Source organism: Argiope bruennichi, chromosome 5 (genome assembly GCF_947563725.1).
Source record: "Argiope bruennichi chromosome 5, qqArgBrue1.1, whole genome shotgun sequence".
NCBI classification, from domain to species: Eukaryota; Metazoa; Arthropoda; class Arachnida; order Araneae; family Araneidae; genus Argiope; species Argiope bruennichi.
The window spans coordinates 26783358-26805444 of record NC_079155.1 but is presented as its reverse complement, the minus strand read 5'-3'; the positions used below and the strand labels follow the sequence as shown (position 1 = coordinate 26805444).

General features: G+C 32.3%; 2 protein-coding genes across 2 annotated transcripts; both read right to left on the bottom strand.

Moving 5' to 3' along the window:
- Nucleotides 1-4609: 4609 nt before the first annotated feature.
- On the bottom strand, nt 4610-6544 carry LOC129968216 (outer dynein arm-docking complex subunit 2-like). Its single transcript, XM_056082070.1, has one exon. The coding sequence runs from the start codon at nt 6542-6544 to the stop codon at nt 4610-4612; it is 1935 nt and encodes a 644-aa protein (XP_055938045.1).
- Nucleotides 6545-9156: 2612 nt separating this feature from the next.
- Nucleotides 9157-21414, bottom strand: LOC129969200 (uncharacterized). The gene is made up of 5 exons (XM_056083643.1): nt 21258-21414; nt 17877-17984; nt 15189-15323; nt 13252-13381; nt 9157-9432 (listed from the first exon to the last, which is right to left on the bottom strand). Exons 1-5 carry the CDS (start codon nt 21286-21288, stop codon nt 9207-9209), a joined length of 630 nt encoding a protein of 209 aa, XP_055939618.1. The 5' UTR covers nt 21289-21414; the 3' UTR covers nt 9157-9206.
- Nucleotides 21415-22087: the final 673 nt, after the last annotated feature.

Sequence of the window (22087 nt, the reverse complement as noted above, 5' to 3'; positions counted from 1 at the left end):
GATTATCCCTGAAAGAAAATATTGCATCCATAACGACGGATGGAGCAACAGTTATGAACAAAGTTAGAAAGTTGATTCGTGCAAATCAGCAATTGTTTTATGCTGATAGAATTCAATTAGGAGTAATAGATATCAAAAAATAAAGAACAGAAGAATCCAAATACTGTGGATATAGAAACTTCGGATTCCAACTTTGAAGAGAGTAAGAGTGAGAGTGAGTGATATTGACAATGAAAATAATGACAATCTCATTGCTGAAGAAGATATTTCTAATGAGGATGAAATATCAACCAATCACGAATTGCTTCCTATAGTTTATAAAGTTCAAAAAATTGTTAAGATATTTAAACGTTCCCCTATAAAAAATGACATATTACTAAAATATATACTAACTGAAAATAAAACAGAATATATGTTAATATTAGATTCTAAAACACGTTGAAACAGTTTACTCCTAATGATGGAACGATTTTTGAAACTAAGAAATCCAATTCAAGAAGCAATAATCGACTTCAACTCGTAAATTAATTTTCCAGATAGTGAATTCGACTCAATATCCAGAACTGCAACAGCTCTACTTCCAATAAAACTAACTGTGGATGCATTATGTCAGAGAGATTCTAATTTATTAACAGCTAATGCAACAATAAATTTCATGTTGCAGTCACTGAAAGAACAGCACACATCACTATCTGAAGAATTATATATTACATTGAAAAATCACACAGAAGAAAGGCATACCGAAATAGAAAATGTCTTATGGTATTTACATAATTATAATGATTTTAAAAATGAAAATGAAAAAGAAGAAAATAAAAGAACAATTCAAATCTGATTAAGTTTAGAGTAAATTTTCTTAAATGTTTTTACCCACAAACCTATACACATTCAGAAGAATACGGTTCACTTATCGAAGATTATGATGACACTAATGTCGATAGTGAAAATGAATTGTCTCTTGAACAAAAATTAGAATTAGCGATAGATAAAAATTTCAAAGAACCAAATTACAATACAGAAATCAGCTATATCCAAAACCATCCGACGAGAAATCGATTTATTTGAAGATGAGGGATTTAGAGGTAAATACTTGGAAAAAGTATATCGCGCATTGCTAACTAGCGTAGATGCCGAAACAGCGTTTTTAACAGCTGGTAATTTTTTCACAAAATTACTTCTCAGGCTTAATGATAGTACAATTGATGCATTATGTTTTTTATTATCAAATTTCAAAAAATTTTAATAGTACCACAGACTGAATAGTGATATTTACACTTTTTTTTTTTGATTTAAATAAATAAGATGTTCCTTTACTTTTTTGCGACTCTTTATATACTGATATATTTTATAAGTTACAAATTATTTTTTGTAACATTTACACTCTCTAATGAAACTGGCAAATAAAACAAAGAAACACCTGTGTTTCTTTATTTTTCTAAAATTTCTAATACCGGTATTAAAACCGGTATCCCGGTATTAAGATCTGAAAAATACCGAATACCGGTATTGAAATTTTGGTCCGGTATTGCAATCCCTACTTGTAGCGTACCAGAACTCAAAAGATTCTCAATAAAGGAAGTTAATTTCTCTTTTTCATTCATTTTAATGTATTTTAGCTTAGAAATTTCGTTTATTATTTCTTCTTTATAAAAAATATTGAAATTCTTTGACGGCATAATTGAAAGACTTAATTCGAAATTTCATTCTGAACGAATTTAGTTACTTGTTTTAAATAGCAGTGTTTAAACATAAGGAAATAGAAAGAGGCTCATTTAATGTTTTACATTAATTTTTTTGTAATATCGTAATTATTATTACTTATTTCTGTTTTAGGTATATATTTTGAAATTTATATTTTATGCGAGACTTATTTGCTTCAAAGTTATATTATATAGTGGAACTTAAGTAGTTCGAATGTGTTCATTTAATATTGAATTCCTCAGTTCTTATTGTTAAAATGAATAAATTGGAAATTTTAGCAACAAAGGCTGTCATCTCATGATGCCAGAGAGTCACAGTTAATAGACCTCAAAAAGCTTCAAGGATTGAAAAAAAAATTCAAATATCGCATTACAGCAAAATTTTAAAAGACGAAATTTTTTCATTAATAAGTGTAAGCTTGTTTCAAAAGTTTGTCCTTGGATTTGAATATTGCACTTGAATGTATTCAGTGTCGTTTTCCTAGTTGGAGAGGCAATAAAGGATTGTTACAAAGTCTAAATTTAGAGCTGAGGTAGTTATCATCCGGGTAATGAGGAGTGTTGTTAATATGTACTATTTTTAAGCCAAAGATCAGGAAAAGAATGGAAGAAATATCTTCTAGAATTTCTAAGTACTTGTTAGTTTGATAAATTTTGTGCATATCGAATGCCCTGAAGACTAATCCACTGCTATTTTCTGATTGAGTTTTATCCTTATTATTTTAGTTATTCTATGCATAACTCTCGAAGATTTCTTATAAAAGCTGTTCAATTCTTGAAAGACAGAGAAAGTATTTGTCAAAAACAGTCAATTTTTTTTCCTCCAGAATTTCAAATTCACAGCGGTTTGACTGACTGTTAAAACTTCCGCTGTAAAAATTGAATTAATGGAATAAATTCGATAGCCAATGGATTGTGTATTTAATAGACTTGCGGTAGAAATTACAGTTAGAAGTGATAGACGTAAATTCGTCAGTATTCAAGTGTTTTTCGCAGGATCCTTGAATCTCATAGTAATGTAATATTAAAATGATACTAGTGTATTAACAGCATACCAGTGATAAATCGCCAAACATGCCATGATATCATATTTAGTACAACGAACGATTCATCGCCAAGCATTTCATGTTTTCTGTGTGTACCAATGATATATAGTTAAACTTCGCTAATGGCATGTAATTAAACTAAAAGTTCCTCAATAGCATATGACTAATCACTTCAAGTACTATCATACAATATCGGCTATAAGCTTAATTTAGTTACTTAAAATTCAATTTTTTTTTTTATTTCTAAATTTTTTTTATTAGCTAAATAAGTCCATACATTGTTTTTTCAGTTATCTTAAATGAAGGGGAAGGATGGGTTTTAATACTCTCAGCAACTTTATTTCATCAAATCTCTGAAATGCCGTATGCAGAGTAGTTTTTCTGGCAACTCTTTTGCTGACTTATTTACCAGTGTTTTTGGCGAGTTCGCAAATTGTACAGACTAAGTCTATGGCAAAGGATACCGCCGTGCTCTGATTGGTTTATGGTTTAAGCCTTGGCATCTTTTTGGCAATGTTTTGCTCTCATAATAGTGTAGTTTTTGCTTATTTGGCACAAACCTTGTAACTTTCATTAGTTTTATGGAAGATACGAGTGAATATCAACACGATCTAATTATTATTAATATGATTGTTTTCTCTGAATATTACTAGTAATACTAGTACTACTAATTATTAATAATAATAATAAATATTACTAATAATACTAGTAATACAAGTAACTAATTTGTTTATGCACAGAAGTATAAAAACTATATGAAAGTAATTACTCAACATATAATGCAGCAATTAAATAATTCTTATCTTTCTATGATTTGCGGCCTTTATTAGATAATTTATGCAGTCATTGAAACTTGTTGCTGAACGTTTGTTACTTTCCCATCAACTACATATGGGGATATGATTACTTAATGTCCAAAACGTATAAATATGTAAGCTTTAACGCAATATGTGATTTCGTAGATAATTTTTTTAGTTATATCAAAATAATATTAAGAAGAAACACACACAAAAAATATTTTTAATAAATTGTAATTTTTATATTTCCTGAATTTAGGTTTCAGGATTTGATCTTTTCTGCTGTATATGTGTTCCAGATTAATATTACATAAAAACCGTAAAAAAAGGGGGGGGGGATTCACATATTTTATTTATTTTTATAAAAATATATTGCCAAAGATGCCAAGGCAAAACATTGCCAAAAAGATGCCAAGGCTTAAACCATAAACCAATCAGAGCACGTCGGTATCCTTTGCCATAGACTTAGTCTGTACAATTTGCGAACTCGCGTGTTTTTGCCCTGTTGAACTTTTATAGGCAAAGATTTGGTTAGGATTGTGTTTGAGTTGTGTACCTTCTACTTTGGCGATGTAAAGCAGCATAATAAAGTAGATAAATGCCTCTCCCCCCCAAAAAAAATTTAAAAACTTAGCGAATTGTATTGTATATTTTGCAGCTTTATTGCGATATATTAAGTGTTTTATCGAAACTGCTAGATTTTATTTATTGCTATTGCTTACAAGTTCATCAAATTTTTTATTTTTTAAATTTATTAAATTTTAATTAGTTTTTTTTTTCAAAATCAGTTACTTTGCAGTCTTTACTTGGGAAGATTTTTTTATAATTTTCGGTACTTTTATAATCCCGCGCCGTTGTCAAATATTAGTTACTAAAAATGTGGTCCTTGGTAATGGTATTTATTTTTCATTATTATTGCAATTAAACTCTGGCATGCGGATAATATGCAAGCTCCATTGTTTAATCTAAAATTCTCTTGCTGTTTTCTGAATTGAGTAAAATAAATTCTTCGCAATATGGGAAGTATTTCATATCAGCTTGTTTAATTTGACATAAAGCTCACTGTTCAATGTAAAGAAGTAGAATGTTTTTCGATTAACCATTGCGGGACATTTCCATCTCGATTGAGAGCAAAAATGCGCATTTTCTGAATAATTCCTGCAGCTGATTCTTGCACATCTCGATCTTTGCTTCTCATTTCATTCAAGAGCACTTCATACACCCCGGAAGTATTGTACATAGCAGCGCACCATCGTGCTATATGCGCCAGTTGATAAAGAGCATGGGTAGCAGCTCCTTTCACCACTGCTGATTTACTTTTCAACATTTTCATTAAAGGATACACTATTCTCCTTTTCGCGAATTCCTCGCGATTGTTCCTGTAAGGACAACAAGCTGTTATGGCCATACAAAGATGATACCTAAGCCGGCGGCATTTGGTACCTGTCAATCTCGAAAGATTCTCAACTACCTGATAGTTCGTTAATATCCTTAAATTGTCTGCCTCTTTGCTTAAGACTACTATCAATGCACATATGGAGGTTAATACACGGGTGTGATTAGTTTGTAAGCATTCCATCAGCACTTGGATCCCTCCTACTAAAGATCGCACATATCTAGAGGAATGATCTACGTTCTTCAGAATCGAAGCCAATTGCCAAGCAGCATTTGCCTTTACAGATGGGTTCTCATGTTTCAGATAGGACCAAATCAAACGCAAGGCATCCATTTTCTCTATTATCATCAAACACTCATTATCAGCAGAAGCTGTAGCCAAAGCTTTATTTAAATGCATTATCAGTGGTGGGTGTGTTGTATGTAAAAGTCCAATCAGAGCTTCAATGCCATTGTTTTTCCTCACCGTTGTCCGAATCTGAGGATTGGACAGACAGCAGCTAATACATGCGACTAAGTTTTCTTGTACAGTTTTTGGTTGAGAACTTAAAAGTTGGATTAGTAGCGGTGCTGCATTCAAGGCTTGAATGCTCTTCACGTTGTCCTCATTTTCAGCACATTTCCTTAGTGCTCCTGAAACAGAGGCCATGAGGTTGTAATCCGTGTGGAAGGCTGAAGTCTGAATTATTTCGTACAATTTATCGACGAATCCTGCCTTGCCGAAGAAGCGTTTCGATTCTTCGCCTTCGGCACATTTGAAAGCTGCTTGAGCTGCAGCTTGCATTAACTTTTGATCGTCACTGTAAAAATGGACTCGGAAATCTTCGAGCATATTTGAATTTTTTATGGCCTTTCGAATACACTTTTGTGAAGCACATTTCTGAATGATTTGCAAAACGTACGTGCACAAGCGGACGTGTGGGGTCTTGAGAATGTTTTGGCAACCTTTTAAAGCTCCGCTCAGCAGAAATTCAATTTGGTTTTTGCGACACTGGCACACGACAAACAGAGTTTCAGCTGCAGCTTCTGCGGCTTTTATAACCGCGATTAACTGTTCACTCAAAGTTTGTGGATCTTCAAATAAAAGAGCCTGAGAAACATACATCATATTTACTAATAATGGTATACCTCCTGCTTGACGAACAGCTGACCAAGCTTTATGGAAATCAGCAACAGAAGTTATTGTTTCAGCGGCTGCTTGCTTTAGGTCGATTTGAGCTTCCATCAATAATCTAACCATGCACCTCACTCCTCCCAGATAAACTATTTCGTGCCGGAGCGCTCGAATTTTGCTTAAGTTCCTTAAAAATCTAAGTGAAACTGTCTGAACTCGTTTATCTGTGCTTTGCAGGAAGTTCAATAAAATGCCAACTATACGGTAATCATCTAAATATTTTAACATGATAGGATCTTGAAAATTACATTCGTAAGTTGTAATAAGAGCTATCGTAGTTATTAACGGTCTACCATAAGTGAAATATTTTATGGATTTCACAAGCTTCCAGTAATCATTAGGATATGCATAATTCTCGAAATTGGGCCTTTCCTTGTACATATCTTCTAAATCATCAGATTCGGAACTGCTACATTTTGACTCCTTGTCCATTTCAATACTCTTTTTCTTTATGATTTTTCTTTGTTCTAGCAGTGGCCTTAATGGCCGATATCTGTGGAACATGTTTAAAATATCGTTTTAGGTTCCTAACAAATAATTCTTGCTTATAATCCAACTGAGATTTCAAAATAAATGTATAAGGAAACAGTTACGGTTTTGAGTCTGAAAATCATTGTGGCAAAAGAAAAACAAGATATCCTTTTATCAACAGCACGTTATTATTGGCTCAGAAATAAAATTTAAAAAAATCAGAAATTCTACTAGTTAAAATTTTTTGTTACTTTTGTCTAATTTTTTTAAAGGAGTTGCGTTCTGTACCTACCAGGTGCATAAGCTTTTTGCATATCTGAAATAATTTTTTTAAAAATTGCGTCAGATACAAAAATAAATTATCGTCTTGATAAATCGCATTCCTCATACACTTATTTTCCAGATATATACATTTTAGTGAATTGGGAATGCGTGAGGATAGAACCTGGAATCTTGTGGTTCGCAGTCCAGTAACTAAACCAGGATACAAAAGCATACGCTCTTGTAGCGTAGTTGTTGACTGGCTTATATACTATTCACCACAGTACTCTCCCTCCAGTGAGTCGGAGGTGAGACGAACGATATGGCTGTTGAGTGGTGATGTATTTAGTAGTTATTAGCTGTTGTCTAAATGGGCCTGTACCCAGTTGAGTAGCGCCAAGTGTTATGGCGAGATAATCACGCTCGTCGCTCGCCATAATTGGTGCGATAAACTCCACCGACTTACTGGTGGGGGAGTATTGTGATGGTAACTTCATAAGCCAGATAACAACTTCCGGACACGAGTGTACACTTTTGTCTAGTGGTTTTGTTACTCGGCTATGAACCCTAATGTTGCGAGTTCGAACCTCAGACTTGCACATTGGTGACTGTGCAATTCACCACAACATCCTTAAAAGATTAAATAAAAATGAAAAACAGATTAAATTTTTTGGCTACAATTGGCGCTGAAAATTAACTAGTATCACTTGTATTTAATCAATGTCCTATATTTTTATTAATAATTGCTTTATCGTTTTATTTTGATAAGTAATTTATGGACATACATAATTGAGAGGCTTTGAATTCAGGAATTTAAAATTTATATCCAAAGTTCACATGCATACATTTTTTCATATATAGGTGTTCATTCTTATCGCAGTCCATTAGAATAGACACAGTTTGACTTTGAAAAAAAATGTTTTAAAACATAGAATAATTATATTTTATGTTGTTGTTGTTTATAATGGCACTTGCCATGTGCAAGCCAAGGGAGCGTCTCTTGTTTTAGTAGCGCCAACTAGGGCCAAGAGTACGTCTTAGCTACTCACACATCTCATTCGCCTGCACAACCCCTTTTTACAGGGGGGCACATTCACAGATAGAACGGAGGAAGAACAACCATGCCCGTAAAGGGACTCGAACCCAGGACGCCCAGAACACGGGGAAGACACGCTACCCCTATGCCAGAACGCCGACATATTTTATGTTGTTTAAGCCAATAAAGATATTTCTCAAATAGTTATGAAATCTTACTTTTTATATGGTCCCCTTGTCTTATCAATCATATTTAGTCAATAAAAATTGTCGATATTCTAAAATGTATGATAAAAAAAATCTGGCTATTTTATGATTGATATTGACCGAGTTATGGCTGTTTAGCTTAAATGGGATCATTTACAAATGTATTTTAAGGAACAGTTTGAAAAAATAACACAGCTATACATAATTTTAGTTAAGTGAATGGTCCCTTAAAATCTCATCTCGACGTCTCGGATTCATTTGTAAAATTTGTTTGAAATATTGATTTTTAATATTTCATACAGAACAGTACAGTTTTAGTCACAGAACATTGATTTTTTAATGCTACAATGTTAAGAATATTGCATCATTGAAACGACTTAGTAACGAAATAAAAAGTTTAAAATCGCAACTTTTTTCGAAATGCATTTATTGACTCAAATAGCCTAAAATATATCATTTAAAACAATTTTTTTTCTTGCACCAAAAGTGTAAAGAAAATATTGAAATCGTCAAAAAAAAAAAAAAAAAAAAAAAAAAAAAAAAAAAATTAATCTCGAGATTTTGATGAATTACGTTTCAGAGTCTGAAAAACGCATTTTTGTCATTTATCTCTGAACGCATAACCGCATCCCAGCGATTAATTGTCAAAAGTAGAATCAGCAAAGATTGAACACTAGTGTATTTTCTGTAGGCGGTTCAAGGTCACATTTTCTACCGCATTACTGGTACCAGACAACCAATAACGAGGTAGCAAATGTGACCTTCAACCGCCTACAGAAAATGCACTGATTATAATAGGATTTCTCATGACTAATGCTCATCATTGATTATTAATGACATTGGTTATCAATAAGGAGATACATTTATTGGAGAGTATACGAGAAAGTTTTAGGGAGACTACTTTCTCTGGTTGATTCTTGGACACTTGGGCATATTTTAATCCAGTCTGACTGAATTCCTCATCAGATAGAGAAGATGCATCCTAGAATTTTCCTTTCTAGGAATTACTCTCAAACCGGGGCCTTAAGCCACCACATGTGTATTAGTGATCAAGAGAAAAATAAAGATCCTTTTTTCTTTCAAGGAGAGGAGATGTATTTTTATTTTGTTAGCGTATTTTTTACATTGGATTTATAAAAAACAATGTCGTAATGTAAATGCCACTTAGCATCCCAGGATTATCGGGAAAACCATCGTTTTCATCTGCTGGGATGATAACTTCTTCGCAGAGGCCCCTACTCATTCTAATCAGAGGATCAAACAGGGACGAGAAGATACCCACCGTCGATTTGCCACATTTATTTTCAACATTCTTGAAGGCGCAGTCTGAAAAGGCATCTACCAACCTAAAAAAATGAAAAGGAAAACGAGAAAATGTAAGGCTTGGTGACGCCACTATTTTTAAAATCAACTTAAGTATTCTAAGTAGAATGCAATGCATTACTAATGAATGGCGAAAAGAATCTAAATTCAAATTATATTCTAAGGCAGAGTTTATACGAGGTCAACTATCGAGAGCAACGAAGGCCACGCCTACCTCAGGAAGCTCAAGTGATCCCAATGGGACAATGCCAAATAGTTGTCCCATCGGGGCACCAATATATATATATAGTTATCAAAAATATAAGCATTATGAAATTAAAACCTATTATTGAAACAATCTGAAATTAAAATGATTTCGGAAACGAAACTAAATTATTTCGGAATCAAACTAAAAATTAAAAAAAAGTAAAAAACAAAAAAAGCACCAACTTATCTATCAAAACGTTCAATCACGTGCTTTTTCAAATGTTAAAAATAAGACTTAAAAAAATGCCTTCTTTGGACATTAAATCCAAAGCAGGTTTTCTTCACTTCTACTTTTATATTGTAATGTATACACTTTTTAATTTGCATGCGTTACAATTTGTTATGACATTAAATTAAATTCATGTTTTTTGATTTCCAGTCCCTTCAGATGGCAAGGTGAAATGTTTAAAAAAATATCCATTCCATTTAATAAGCATAAAAAAATCAATAATCTGGGCGAGCAATTAAATCGCAAAATGCGTCTAGTTACTACAAAATATATATATATATATTAGAATGTGATCTTTGGCGATTTATTTAATGATTGTGTATCTCTGGAATAAGATTCATACATAAAACCCAGAAGACCGAGTGAGCATTGTGGGCGAATGTTTTCCGACCATTTAAAACCAAAAACTGAAACAGAGCTACAGTTGCTGTCACAAAATTAATTACTAGATATCATAAATTTAAGTTATCGCATTCTCTTCTAATTAATTTCTTCTAAATTAAGTTAAATTTCTTCAGAATGGGTTTCGTTCAAAATTGATAAAAAAATCTACAAATTTGGAGACTATAAACTAAATTTCATTCTTCAAATTCAAAGAATTTTGGATTTATCGTCTTCACAGACAGACCTGCAAACATTATTCTGAAAATATGTTTTTTGGAATATTTTTTTTTTTTAATTATGTCTGTCATTTTTGAAACGTAAAGGTTCGACAAAATCACGAGATCGAATTTTTTTAGGATAATAATCTTAACTTATGATTTTATGTATGAAAAAGTGAAACAGGAATTAAAATTCAAGTAAGTATGCCGAGTAATTATTTTAATGTAACTTCAATTGCTTATAGTTCAATTTTTAAAAAAATGAAATCTGCTATCACAAATTTCATGCTGTCATGTGAGAACATTATTATTTTAAATCATTGTTTATCTTAATTAATGTAAATCATAAACCAGCTTAAATCGATGAGAAACAATCACGTGACTATCAGATAACGCACGCGTTGATATTTGGATTTTTTTTTTTTTTTTTTTTTTTTTTTTTGTGAAAATCTGGTTTAAACTAATTTGAAATGATCGCGTGATCATTGTATTACGCAATCGTCAACGTTTAGAAAACCGATGTTTCCCCCCCCCCCTTCTCAAAATCGTTCGAGTTCTAAAGCTTTTTTTTGCCATACGATAACTTCTTACGCCCCTGCCCTTTATTGGCCAGACAGGTGAATCGAGTATATAGCGGACATTCCCGTCAAGTTGTAACTTTTAGTTGGCGATAAGTCGCCAAATGTGACAACTTTCTCTATCATTTTCTAATAACCTTAAGGCCTTATCACACAGCCAAATTCCGTCAACACTTTCGTGGACAAACGCGCACGGAAAAATGTGTGTAGTGACGTCACGTGGGGATTTGCTGTATGGTAAACCTAAAACACAGGTGTACTTTATGGCTAATTTATCGCTGTTTATTCGCTTTTTCTGTTTGGTGAATATCTGTAGTTTACACATTTCGTTAGTGGGATTCCTGTCCATACATTATATCCTGGGATATATTGCTGTTCCATCAATTTTGTTAATTTTTCAGTAATAATGACAGGTTTACGTACAAAAAAAATCTAATAATTGCATAATGTATCTGTATTGGTATTTTATAGATTAAATTGTGAAAATCAAATTGAACACAGAAATATGCTAAAAAAGCGATTTTGTGAGTTGGGTGTGCAATTAATTTTAAAAATAAAAACTTCACTATTATTTATTAATTACAACATCAAACAATAACAGAATCATTCATATTCTACAGTTCCCTTAAATGTACTATATAATGTGCTGAACAATATTTCAGTGGTAAGAAAATGAATTGATCCTTATTAACTTTCACAACAGTATAGAATTAAATAATTTTAACTGTATGGAAAATGTTAATTACATATTTTAGAAATTCAAAAATTCTACCATTATTTAAAAAAATTAAAGATTTAATCTAATCAAATACAGTTCACATAAACATTAATAATTTTTTTTAATTCTGAAAATAAATTTTCTTGGTTTTAATGACTATCTATGGGTGTCAATATCTCTTCATTTTCTGATAATTACTGTATGAATTTCTTCGTGTAACATTTTTCTTTAATAATGAATATTCAGTGGATTCCAAATAGCCGGCTTTTCATGAATAAAGTCGATCAAAACCCATTTTTTATCACACGATCATAGAACATTTTGGAAATATGTTTACAAATTAGTTTCATATTGGCGTCAATCGCGCCATTCTTGGCAACTACGTCACTACCAAAACCATGCACGATTGCTGAATTTCGTTTGCAAATAATCTTTCCATCGCTATCGTCTACATTTTCAAGCCGGTTGAAAACAGTCCACGATGACGAAAATTCTGCTTGACCGGTTGCCTGCGGGTATAAACGAAAAACTTTCCACGAAAGTGTATACGGTATTTGCCCGTGTGATAAGGCCTTTAAAAGAAAAAAAAATGATGCTTCAAAAGAGATAAATTGCCAGTTTTCTGCCCGTGCATTTTGTGACTTCAAAAATTTCAAACCAAAACAACATCATGTTCACACATGATAAAAAAAGTTCACTTAAAAAGTCGGAGTACAAATTTTTTGACATAAAAGGAATCGTGTATGTTTTTCATCCGCCAAACAGGGATTCCGAGGAGAAGATTAAGAAAAATTAATCTATAAAATGAGGGTTGGAGGGATTTATTCATTATTGTTAATATTATTATGGAACATCCTCCACTAAGTCCATAAAGTTAGCGGGTTCGCTTGTATGGACTCACAGTGAACAGGCCTCGGTAACAAATGATGACTTTATTAACACGAAGTCACTGATACACAGACAACACACAACCGAGAAGCACATAAGCAATACACAGCAGCACTTCTCGCAAACAGCACAACACAGCACAACCGTGGTAAGCAGCTCAAAGCACTTAAATTATCCAGAGTTAAACTCACAACTATTATCCAGAGTTAAACTCAAAATATACTGCCTCCAGCACGGTAGCGCGGCCTTTTATAGTTCCAGAGACATGGCAGAGTAGGTCTCGAACAGTCAAGCATATCTCGGTTCCTATTAGCTCTATTGCCAAAATTCTGGAAAATTCCAGTATTATCCACTCTGTCGCCAAGCCCTGGGATCTCTGATTCGGCATCCGATGAGCATCCAACAGAGCTGATCATAAAATGGTATTTGATGATGATTGAACTAACCGTAATATTACGGATATGTAACAATATATGCCATACCTCTATTATATAAGAGAGGAGGCATATTTAATTGCGATATTTCTCGCCATTCAACGTTTCATATTTTCCCACACACAAAAAAAAAAGCCCTGCACTCACTTGCAAGTTTCTTTTTGGCCTAAGACGATATCTTTAACTTCTAATCTGTCTTTCATTATGTTTTTGACTGCTCCAGAGCACTCTTGACTCGTAAGAACTTCGGAAAAGCATTCTCTGTGTTGTTTAAACTCTGAAAACAATTTGGATAAATAAAATGAATAATGTAATTTCAAATGTAATTGTTTATAGAATCTTAATATACTAAATAAAAGTCATTATGGTTGCGTTATGTATATATGTTCCATATCTTCTCTTAAATGACTGGGCCAATTTTACACAAATTTTGTATACTTATTCTCTAAGGCAATATAAAGAATACAGTCGATTTTTCAAAGTACAAAGATTAATTAATTATTGCATTAATTAGAAATTTTGAACTTAAATTTTGTTCGCTTTTCTGCAGTAACTTCAGAACAAATAATCTTGCAAACGATATTTTAAAATCATATTAAAATTCAAATTTCATAATTGCAATAATATGAGATTGATTTCTGCATAATATTCATTTCAATTGTTACATTTTTTCAAAAAAAATTAATGTATTAAAATTAATGTTAATTTTGAACTATTCTGTCAATATTTTTTTTTAAATTTCTGTTCTATTTTAATACATATTTTTTAACCAAGTTTGTACTTGTTCAAAATTGTGATCTAATAATTTCTAAAAGCAAGCGTTAGTCAATCTCTTAAATGGCGGCAAGAAAAAAAAACCTTGCAAGCCTAAAACAGATGCTCGATGATTACAGCCGCTTAATAGTAAGAAATTAACTAATATTTTGCCTTTTTTACATGAAAGGATTTTAATCCCAAGCAACGCTACACATAACAACTAATAATTACAAAAATATTATTTCTCTAACTGATCAATAATTTTTATAGATATTTTTTTTATTACTAATATCAGTTCTTTCGTCAATTTTTAGAATGTTTGAATGACATATATTAAAAAAGAAGATTCTGAAATATTTTTCGCAAATTTAAAAGTAGGTAAAATAGCAGTGAAATTTACATATTTTACAATGGAATGTGTGGTTCGAAATGTTGCGTTAGGTAGTACAAGATGATGAAGAGTTACTGAGAAGTCTACGTTTGTGCTTTCTGTCTATGCCAGTTCAAGCATTCAGTGCATGATAATCCATGTGTCAAGATATCATTTGCCTACATGAAAAAATTATATGGATTATGCAAAAAAGAATTGTCGACGCATACATGAGCTAACTTTCAATTTCGTCCAAGAATAGAATATTCAGATTCTGTAATGGAATATGTGGTACAAAGTGATGCGTTTAGATAGTAGAAGAAGAAGATGAAAGGTTATTGAGGGGACTACGTTTGCGCATTCTATCTATTCTGGTTCAAGCATTCAGTGCATGATAATTCATGTGTCAAGACATCATTTGCCTACATGAAAAAATTATATGGATTATTCAAAAATGAATTGTCTGTGCATATACGAGATACCTTTCAATTTTGTTTGGGAATGAGATGAGTAAATTTTGTAATGGAATGTGTGGTCCGAAATATCGCATGAAAGTAGTAAAAGATGATGATGAAGAGTCAGTGAGAAAGTTATGTTTGTTCGTTTAAACATTGAGCGCATGACAATCCATGTGACAAGATATCATTTGCCTACATGAAAAGATTATATGCACTACGCAAAAAAGAATTACCAGTGCATATCTGATCTTCCATTCTTTGTGCAAAATTTTAAGATTCCTGCTATGCGTACGTGCTTTTTTATTTAACTTTTTCAAACTTAATGTCAAAATCATAACCTCCTCCCCCCAAGAAAACATGCAATATTAAAAACCGAACAGCGCATAACTTTATGTCAAAATAATCATTAATTGCAGTTAAAAAATCAATTACAATATAGTGGCAAGTAATAAAGACTATTTTTTAAAAAAATAAGAATTTATTTTCTGGTATTTTTATACCTTTGCTCATGGCAGTTCCATTAGTGCACACATGGTTTAGATTTTGGGTCACTTTTCTGGCCTCTTCCTGAAAACTCATTCCACAGGAAATCGATTGCTCCATAAGACAGTTCAATTGATTCTTTATACTTTTGCCTAATAAATAAATCCATAATTTAAAAAAAAAAACGATAGATCACCGTAAGCACTTAAAAAATGTACACAGACCACATACTTAGATGCTAAAATTATTTTCTAACTATTTATTAATCTATCTATTTTATAGTTACCGCGTTTATTTGCTCATGGACCGGCTGACTACAGATAAAATTCCTGCAAATTGATTACATGCAAAATTTCATGCAAAGTCTACATACCAAATTTCATGTTTGTTTACATGCACATATGTATTGTAAAGTCTCGATCCAATAACAGGTAGCGTTATGATCAAATTCTTTATTTACAGCTTTATTACATAAAAACAACTCTTTCTCATCTAGGTTAAATGAATGATGCTATTTATAGCACGAAATTTAAACAAGAATAGTTCCTCGAACAAATTTGGAGAAAACGCCTTCACAACAACAGCTAACAGGTGGTTGGCGTCTCAGGCTACTGCAGGGTTAGCTCTAGGAATCCACCGAATTTCCTTCGGGTTGAATTTTTCTCAGAAGTCCACTTCATACCAAGCTCCTCTCTCTCTCTCTCTTCTTCCGAAAAATCTCACCTTTTATCTTTCTCTCAGACTTCACCTTTCCTGTCCACTCCCTGTTACCCAATCACCGTTCAGAACAACCTGAATCGTCTCTGGTCGCCCGTAGGAAATGTCCATTGATGATCCACCCTCCACAATGGGAAAAATGAAGGACATCTGGAGTGTTTGACACTCTCGCCTTTCGAAGACACGATTTATTTCCCTGGGAACGCACGTGTGGTTCCTTATCTGGATTAGCACTAATTGGCCAGACGACCGTACTTAAAAGGAGGGTCTTCCATTTGGCAATCTGGAGGCACTTAACACTGTGGGAGTTTCATTGATGAAGCATAGCCCGGAATGTAAATTATCGAGTGTGGGAAAAAGGAATGTCACAGTGGTCACCCAGGGAAGAAGCTGGATCATTACAGTATAAACCAAAAAGACGATCAATTCTTTGAGAAATTTGGTTCAAAATTTAACACAAATTTTTATAGTTCAGATGTTTGATCAGAGGCCTGGTGGCGTAGTGGTAGTGCATCGCGTTCTCGATGCACAGGTCCGAGGCTCGATCCTCGGCCTGAGCAAAGTTGACTCAGCCTTTTTTCTTTTCAGTGGGTCGATAAAGTGAGGACGAACTATGCTTGGGAATTAAACACTGGGGGTTCCGCGTTAGGCTGACCGCCTAACCGAAACATATGCTTTGCACACCAGGGCCCTCGGTCAAGAACGCGGATATGGGTACTATGGGTTGTCATATCACTGAATTTACTTTTAGATATTAAATATGTGGGTAAGATTTTATCAATATATCTTTATACGTTTTGTATTTATCATATCCACATGTATTTCAATAAGCAAGCAGACATACTTTCTGTGAAAGTATTTCACTCAAATTTTGATAAAAATCTACAAATTTTGTAGTAACCCCATGTACTGAATTTCAGCTAACTCAAAGTGTTTTTGATTTATCGAATTCATAGACAGATATAATTACAAAAATGTGTTTTTCAGATCCAGCGAGGTTTAAGACATGGAAATTCGTCAAAATTCTCGAATATGACTTTTTTTTTAATGATTGAATTATAGTATACTCCCGATTATCTGGCTACCGTACTACCGTATCTACTACAGTACTATCCGGCCTAGTTTTATTTATTAAGGCAAGGAAGGCATTAGCAACTTTTCCAAAGCATTGGACTCGGGCGTCTGCTACAATGCTCCTACGTGTCGTGTGCAGAATGAAAGTTGAGACAGGAAAGAAACAGAGTTCCGCTCGTTGTCCATTGTTCCATCAGTGTGTAAACGGACCTAAATCGTTACCGTTATTTCTGATTATAACTACACAGTATGTACAATACTTGTAAATTGTTTTTGGTGTATGCTTAATGTTTTTTCGTCTCCATAGTGAAGATTTAAAAATGGGTGATCACCGAAAAAGTTGTTGTGACTATGGTGGTGAAATTACCTGTTATACAGCGACTAAACCATGGTGTAACAGTAAAAACTGGTTACTTCTTCTATGATTAACCGGGTCGCCTTCACATTCTACTTGGCTTGAGATAAATGGAAGGCTTAGTACTCAATAAGAATTGAAAAAATATGTATTATAACAGTCAGTGTGGTGGTAACATCATAAGCCAGATAACAACTTCCGGAGAAGAGTGTACACTTTTGTCTAGTGGCTTTGTTACTCGGCTATGAACGCAAACGTTGCGAGTTCGAATCTCCAACCTGCACAGTCAGTTTCGGTATAAAAACTTTGTCTTCTAGTATTGATGGGCAAAGAAATGAGTTCATAGAACTCCGCACTATCCGGCTTTTTTGTTATCCGGCCTGGTCTTGCGCCATATTAAGATGGATACTAGGGAGTGTACTGTACTGTCTGTTTATATCTTTGTATACAAGAAATAAAGAAAAAATATTTATTTTAGAACACAAGTCATCATTATGTTTAAAAAGTCCCAATTATTGTGGAATAGTATCCAATATTTTGTATTTTTGCACATACTCACAAAGTGTCAACGTTGTTTCAAGGTCATTCTCCCCTAAAGCCGGACGACTGCATTCAATGAACACGGATCTGAAACATTCGGTATCACAGAACGCTGATCCAATGAGAACTGAAATGAAAAAATCTTTCATGTGTATAATTAATTCCTTTACACCAAAAATACTTTTTAAAACATTTCGTCGCCAAAAAATTCGAATTGCCTCCATGATAATCATAAAAAAATTCGAATTCGAGACTTTGACGAAACTAAACGTTTCAGATCTCAAATAGGCCAAAAAAACACTTTTTTGACATTATGTCTGTTTGTCTGTCTGTCTGTAAACACGATAACTAAAAACGCTTTGAAACAATAAATCGATGTTTTTCAAAAACTAATATTTAAAAAAAAAATCGATTTTTTCGATAAATTGGAAATCGGCACAATCCTAGTGTAGACACCTGCCAAATTTTGAGACAAATCATATAACAGGTTGATCGTCTGTCAGTTTGTGCTTTCAGAAACATGTAAACGCGATAATTCAAAAATGCAATGGCGTATATGTGTCCAATTTGGTATCAAATTTTGTGATTGTACGTGTAATTTTATGTCAAGTTATTGTTTAAATTGATTGAGAAAATTGCGTCTAAAGCACAAAATTGATTTTCGGATACTATTAACGTTTGTCAGGGATTATTCGCCAAATAACTCGCCAAGGATAACACAATAGATTCAGTAAAAAAGCTACATTTACGCCAAAAGTGAATACATCGTAACTATTGTCCATGTAAGGGGTTCTCTATCATGGCAAATTTATTAGACACTATGTGAGAAAGTTTTGGGAAGATAACTGACACTGTTTTTTTTTCTAGTTATTGTGTTTATATATATGAGAAAGCATAAATCGATAGACGGATTCCTTGATAGATTTAATTCAAAATTTGTTATGGATCTAAGCTTCAAGTATATTAAATTTTAATTATCAACCTATTTACGTTTTATATATATCGTGTCCACATATACTCGGGCGCACAGATTTTCTGTGAGCGGAATTTTTTCAAAATTTGTCAATCAAAGAAATCTGTAAATTTGGCGAAAATATTACATATCAAGTTTGATCCATCCAGCTCAAAAGTATTTTTGAAATATCGTGTTCACAGAAAACATAATATCAAAAATATGTTTATCGCATTCACAGAGATCTGAAATTAGATTTCACTAATCTGGATTTCAAATTTTTTAATGATTACAATACTTTATACTTTTTACTGCCCTTACATAGAATCTTCCATTTATCTTTCTATACAGTGCTATTTAGAAAGGACTCAAAAGTTCAAACAAGTGTTTTCTCCTCCGAGATTTCTGGTTTCATTTAGTTTTTTTTAATATTCCAAATGTAGTATGTTCGATCTAAAGTAGTTCCAAAAGTTTTCACAAATATTCCAAAATTTTTGATATACTTCTTAGTATTTTGAAGCAAATTTTCGGTACTAGGCGTACCAAAATTTTTGAAATACGTTAAAAATATTGTCTCAAAGTTCAAAATAAATAACCAGTTGGAGTGATTACCCCGGAAATTTTGCATACTTCCCAATTTATCCCCCTCCATTCTCATAAAATTGTGGAATTTGGGTAAAGTCGCGAATGCACTTATATGACTAATAAATGTTATGAAATATAGATCTTTGATGTGAATTCAGCATTTTTGCTGAATTTAGGATGAGAATATAATTTGGCGACCTTTTTTCTGACTGATTGAAGCCAAAATTTGAAACAAAATTACAGTTTAATCGCAAGATCAGATACCGTATATGACTGATTTAAGTCATTGCGTTTACATGCATGCGAAAGTACAGACATACAGATGGTCTACCTTTTGGCAGTTTTGGATAAGAATTTGATAAGATTCTACATTTTGGGTACTAAATCTTCATGCACCAAATTTTATTCAAGTAGTTCTTTTGGTTTTGTAGCAATCGTGTTTATGTATATTCGGGCAACAGAGAGACAGACTTTCTCTGAATGGATTTCGTTCAAAATTTGATATAAATCTAAAAATTTGGTCGTAAGTCCATGTACCGTATTTCATCTGTTCAAAGCGTTTTTGAGTTATCGTGTTCACGAACAGATAGACAGGCAGACAAAATGCCAAAATGTGTTTATGGAAATCATGGAAGTCTGAAATGTGGAAATTCATCATATCTCAAACTCTTTTTTTTTTTTTTTTTTTGGGGGGGGGGGGGGGGTAGGTATTATAATATTTTCTCAATATTTCGGAAACGTGAAAGTAAAAATGAACAATTTCAAATGCAAGGATTTTTAATTTTGTCGCCGAGTGTGAATTTTATATTTAAATTACAATTTACAAAATGAAATAAATTGTATGAATAAAAGAATGAAATAAAAGCTACAATAAATTAATTTTAATCTGATAAATTAAAAAAGGAAATGTTTGTGCATACGCGCTTGAGTCGGCGTACTGTATCATTATCGGTGCATCATCTAGAGTTATCGAATTCAGTACAAATATACTATAGAAAGTGAGAATATGCAAATCGAAATGATTGCTTGATTTTTAATTAATTAAAAATTGTTCAATTTTTGAACAATTGTTCAAAATTTTGAGACTCCTCTACCATAGCTTCTTATAATATAAAATAGCGAGTTTGTAAATATGCTACAAATATGCTATTTGTAGCATATTTGCGTAGCATTTGTAGCATATTTGCATATATTTTGAGACTCCCCTACCATAGCTTCTTATAATATAAAATAGCGAGTTCGCAAATATGCTACAAATATGCAAATATGCTACAAATTTGTTTCTTATATTATTTTAATGTTTAAAATTTTTTTCATTAGTTTAGTTGTAGTGCAATTCTTCCTGAATTTTAGCAATTTAAAAAAAAAATTGATTTTCAACAGTTGATTTCGTCATTTAATGAAATTTAAAGTTTTTTTTCAAGTATTTCGTAAAATATTTTATTGCGTGATATTCTTTCATATTTGAAAACCAAGGAATAAAGATTCCGGTAATTATATGAGAAGTTTAAATGAGGATTCAGAAAATGAAATTACATTACCGCGGAAAAGGAAATAAACAAGTTGATATAGATTTCATCTATAAATTTCAAAAATAGAACAACTGAGTAAAATTTTCATCAAAATCTTTCAAAAATTTTGATACTTCTATGATGTTATAAAACTCAACATCGTTAAAAAAAAAAAAAAAAAAAAAAAAAAAAAAAAAAAAAAAAAAAGAGGCCTCTCTTAATGGGAAAATTATAAATATCAAATTATGCAAAAGTTTTTTTTATTTAATTTAAGGAAAAGTGATATTCCAGAAGAGCAAGATGGCCGTTAAAGGAGCTACTATATATATATATACATAAAATATAACAATACCTCCAATTGTAAAGAGAACCCGAAACTGCATGTTGTTTCTGCATAAATAAAATGAAAACGTTCTATGGTCTTAACCCTTTTGCAAATGATTCTAAAGAGTAGTTCCTATTTATAATAAGGAAGTTAATGATAACTTTATAGCCTTTTCGTTGTTCATACAAACACAGCTGTGTCCTTGATCACCTTATCTAAATAGGCATTATGCCAAAGTTTTTCGGACAAATTTATGTAAAAAAAAGGAAGTGGCAAAAGAATAATAATAGCTCATGAATTTTTTTACAGCACTCGTACAATGGATTACACTTGTGTTAACACTAACAATGGCTCATCATATTTCTATGTTACGTGAAACTAGTTTAAACATTTGTTCTAAAACAATTGCACGTTCCTTTATGAAATAATTTGATACGAAATGCAATTCAGATACGATAAAGCGCTGTTTATTTCCCTGTAAGGGGAATGACGTAACGCGACGTGTAAATGAAAATAAGTATAATTGAAATTTTAAAAGGGCAACTTTAATTATTACAAATATAATGCTACTGCTGCAAATTCATTTAAAAACAACAATTTAATTTTCTTAAATTATTATTTTATTACTCTGTTATTGCATAGTAATAAAATAATAAGTATTAATATTAATAATTAAATAAATAATGAATATTAATGAAAATTAAACAATTATTTGTAAATTTCAGGAATAAGCTGTTCAGCCACAATATTAATAGCATTAATTTAATAATGTTAAATTAATGCTAATGTTAATGTTACCTTTTCATAACTAAAGTAAATGCGAATGGAATTAAAAGTGAACTAGGCGCAAAGTTTGA

What these genes read in the sequence shown, in the direction of transcription:
- LOC129968216 (XM_056082070.1), bottom strand. Translation starts at nt 6,544, where the DNA reads ATGGACAAGGAGTCAAAATGTAGCAGTTCCGAATCTGATGATTTAGAA.
- LOC129969200 (XM_056083643.1), bottom strand. Translation starts at nt 21,288, where the DNA reads ATGCAGTTTCGGGTTCTCTTTACAATTGGAG. An exon ending in TGAAACAACGTTGACACTTT is followed by an intron (nt 15,324 to 17,876) that starts GTGAGTATGTGC and finishes TTTATTTATTAG; the next exon opens with GCAAAAGTATAAAGAATCAA. An exon ending in TGGAACTGCCATGAGCAAAG is followed by an intron (nt 13,382 to 15,188) that starts GTATAAAAATAC and finishes AATTGTTTTCAG; the next exon opens with AGTTTAAACAACACAGAGAA.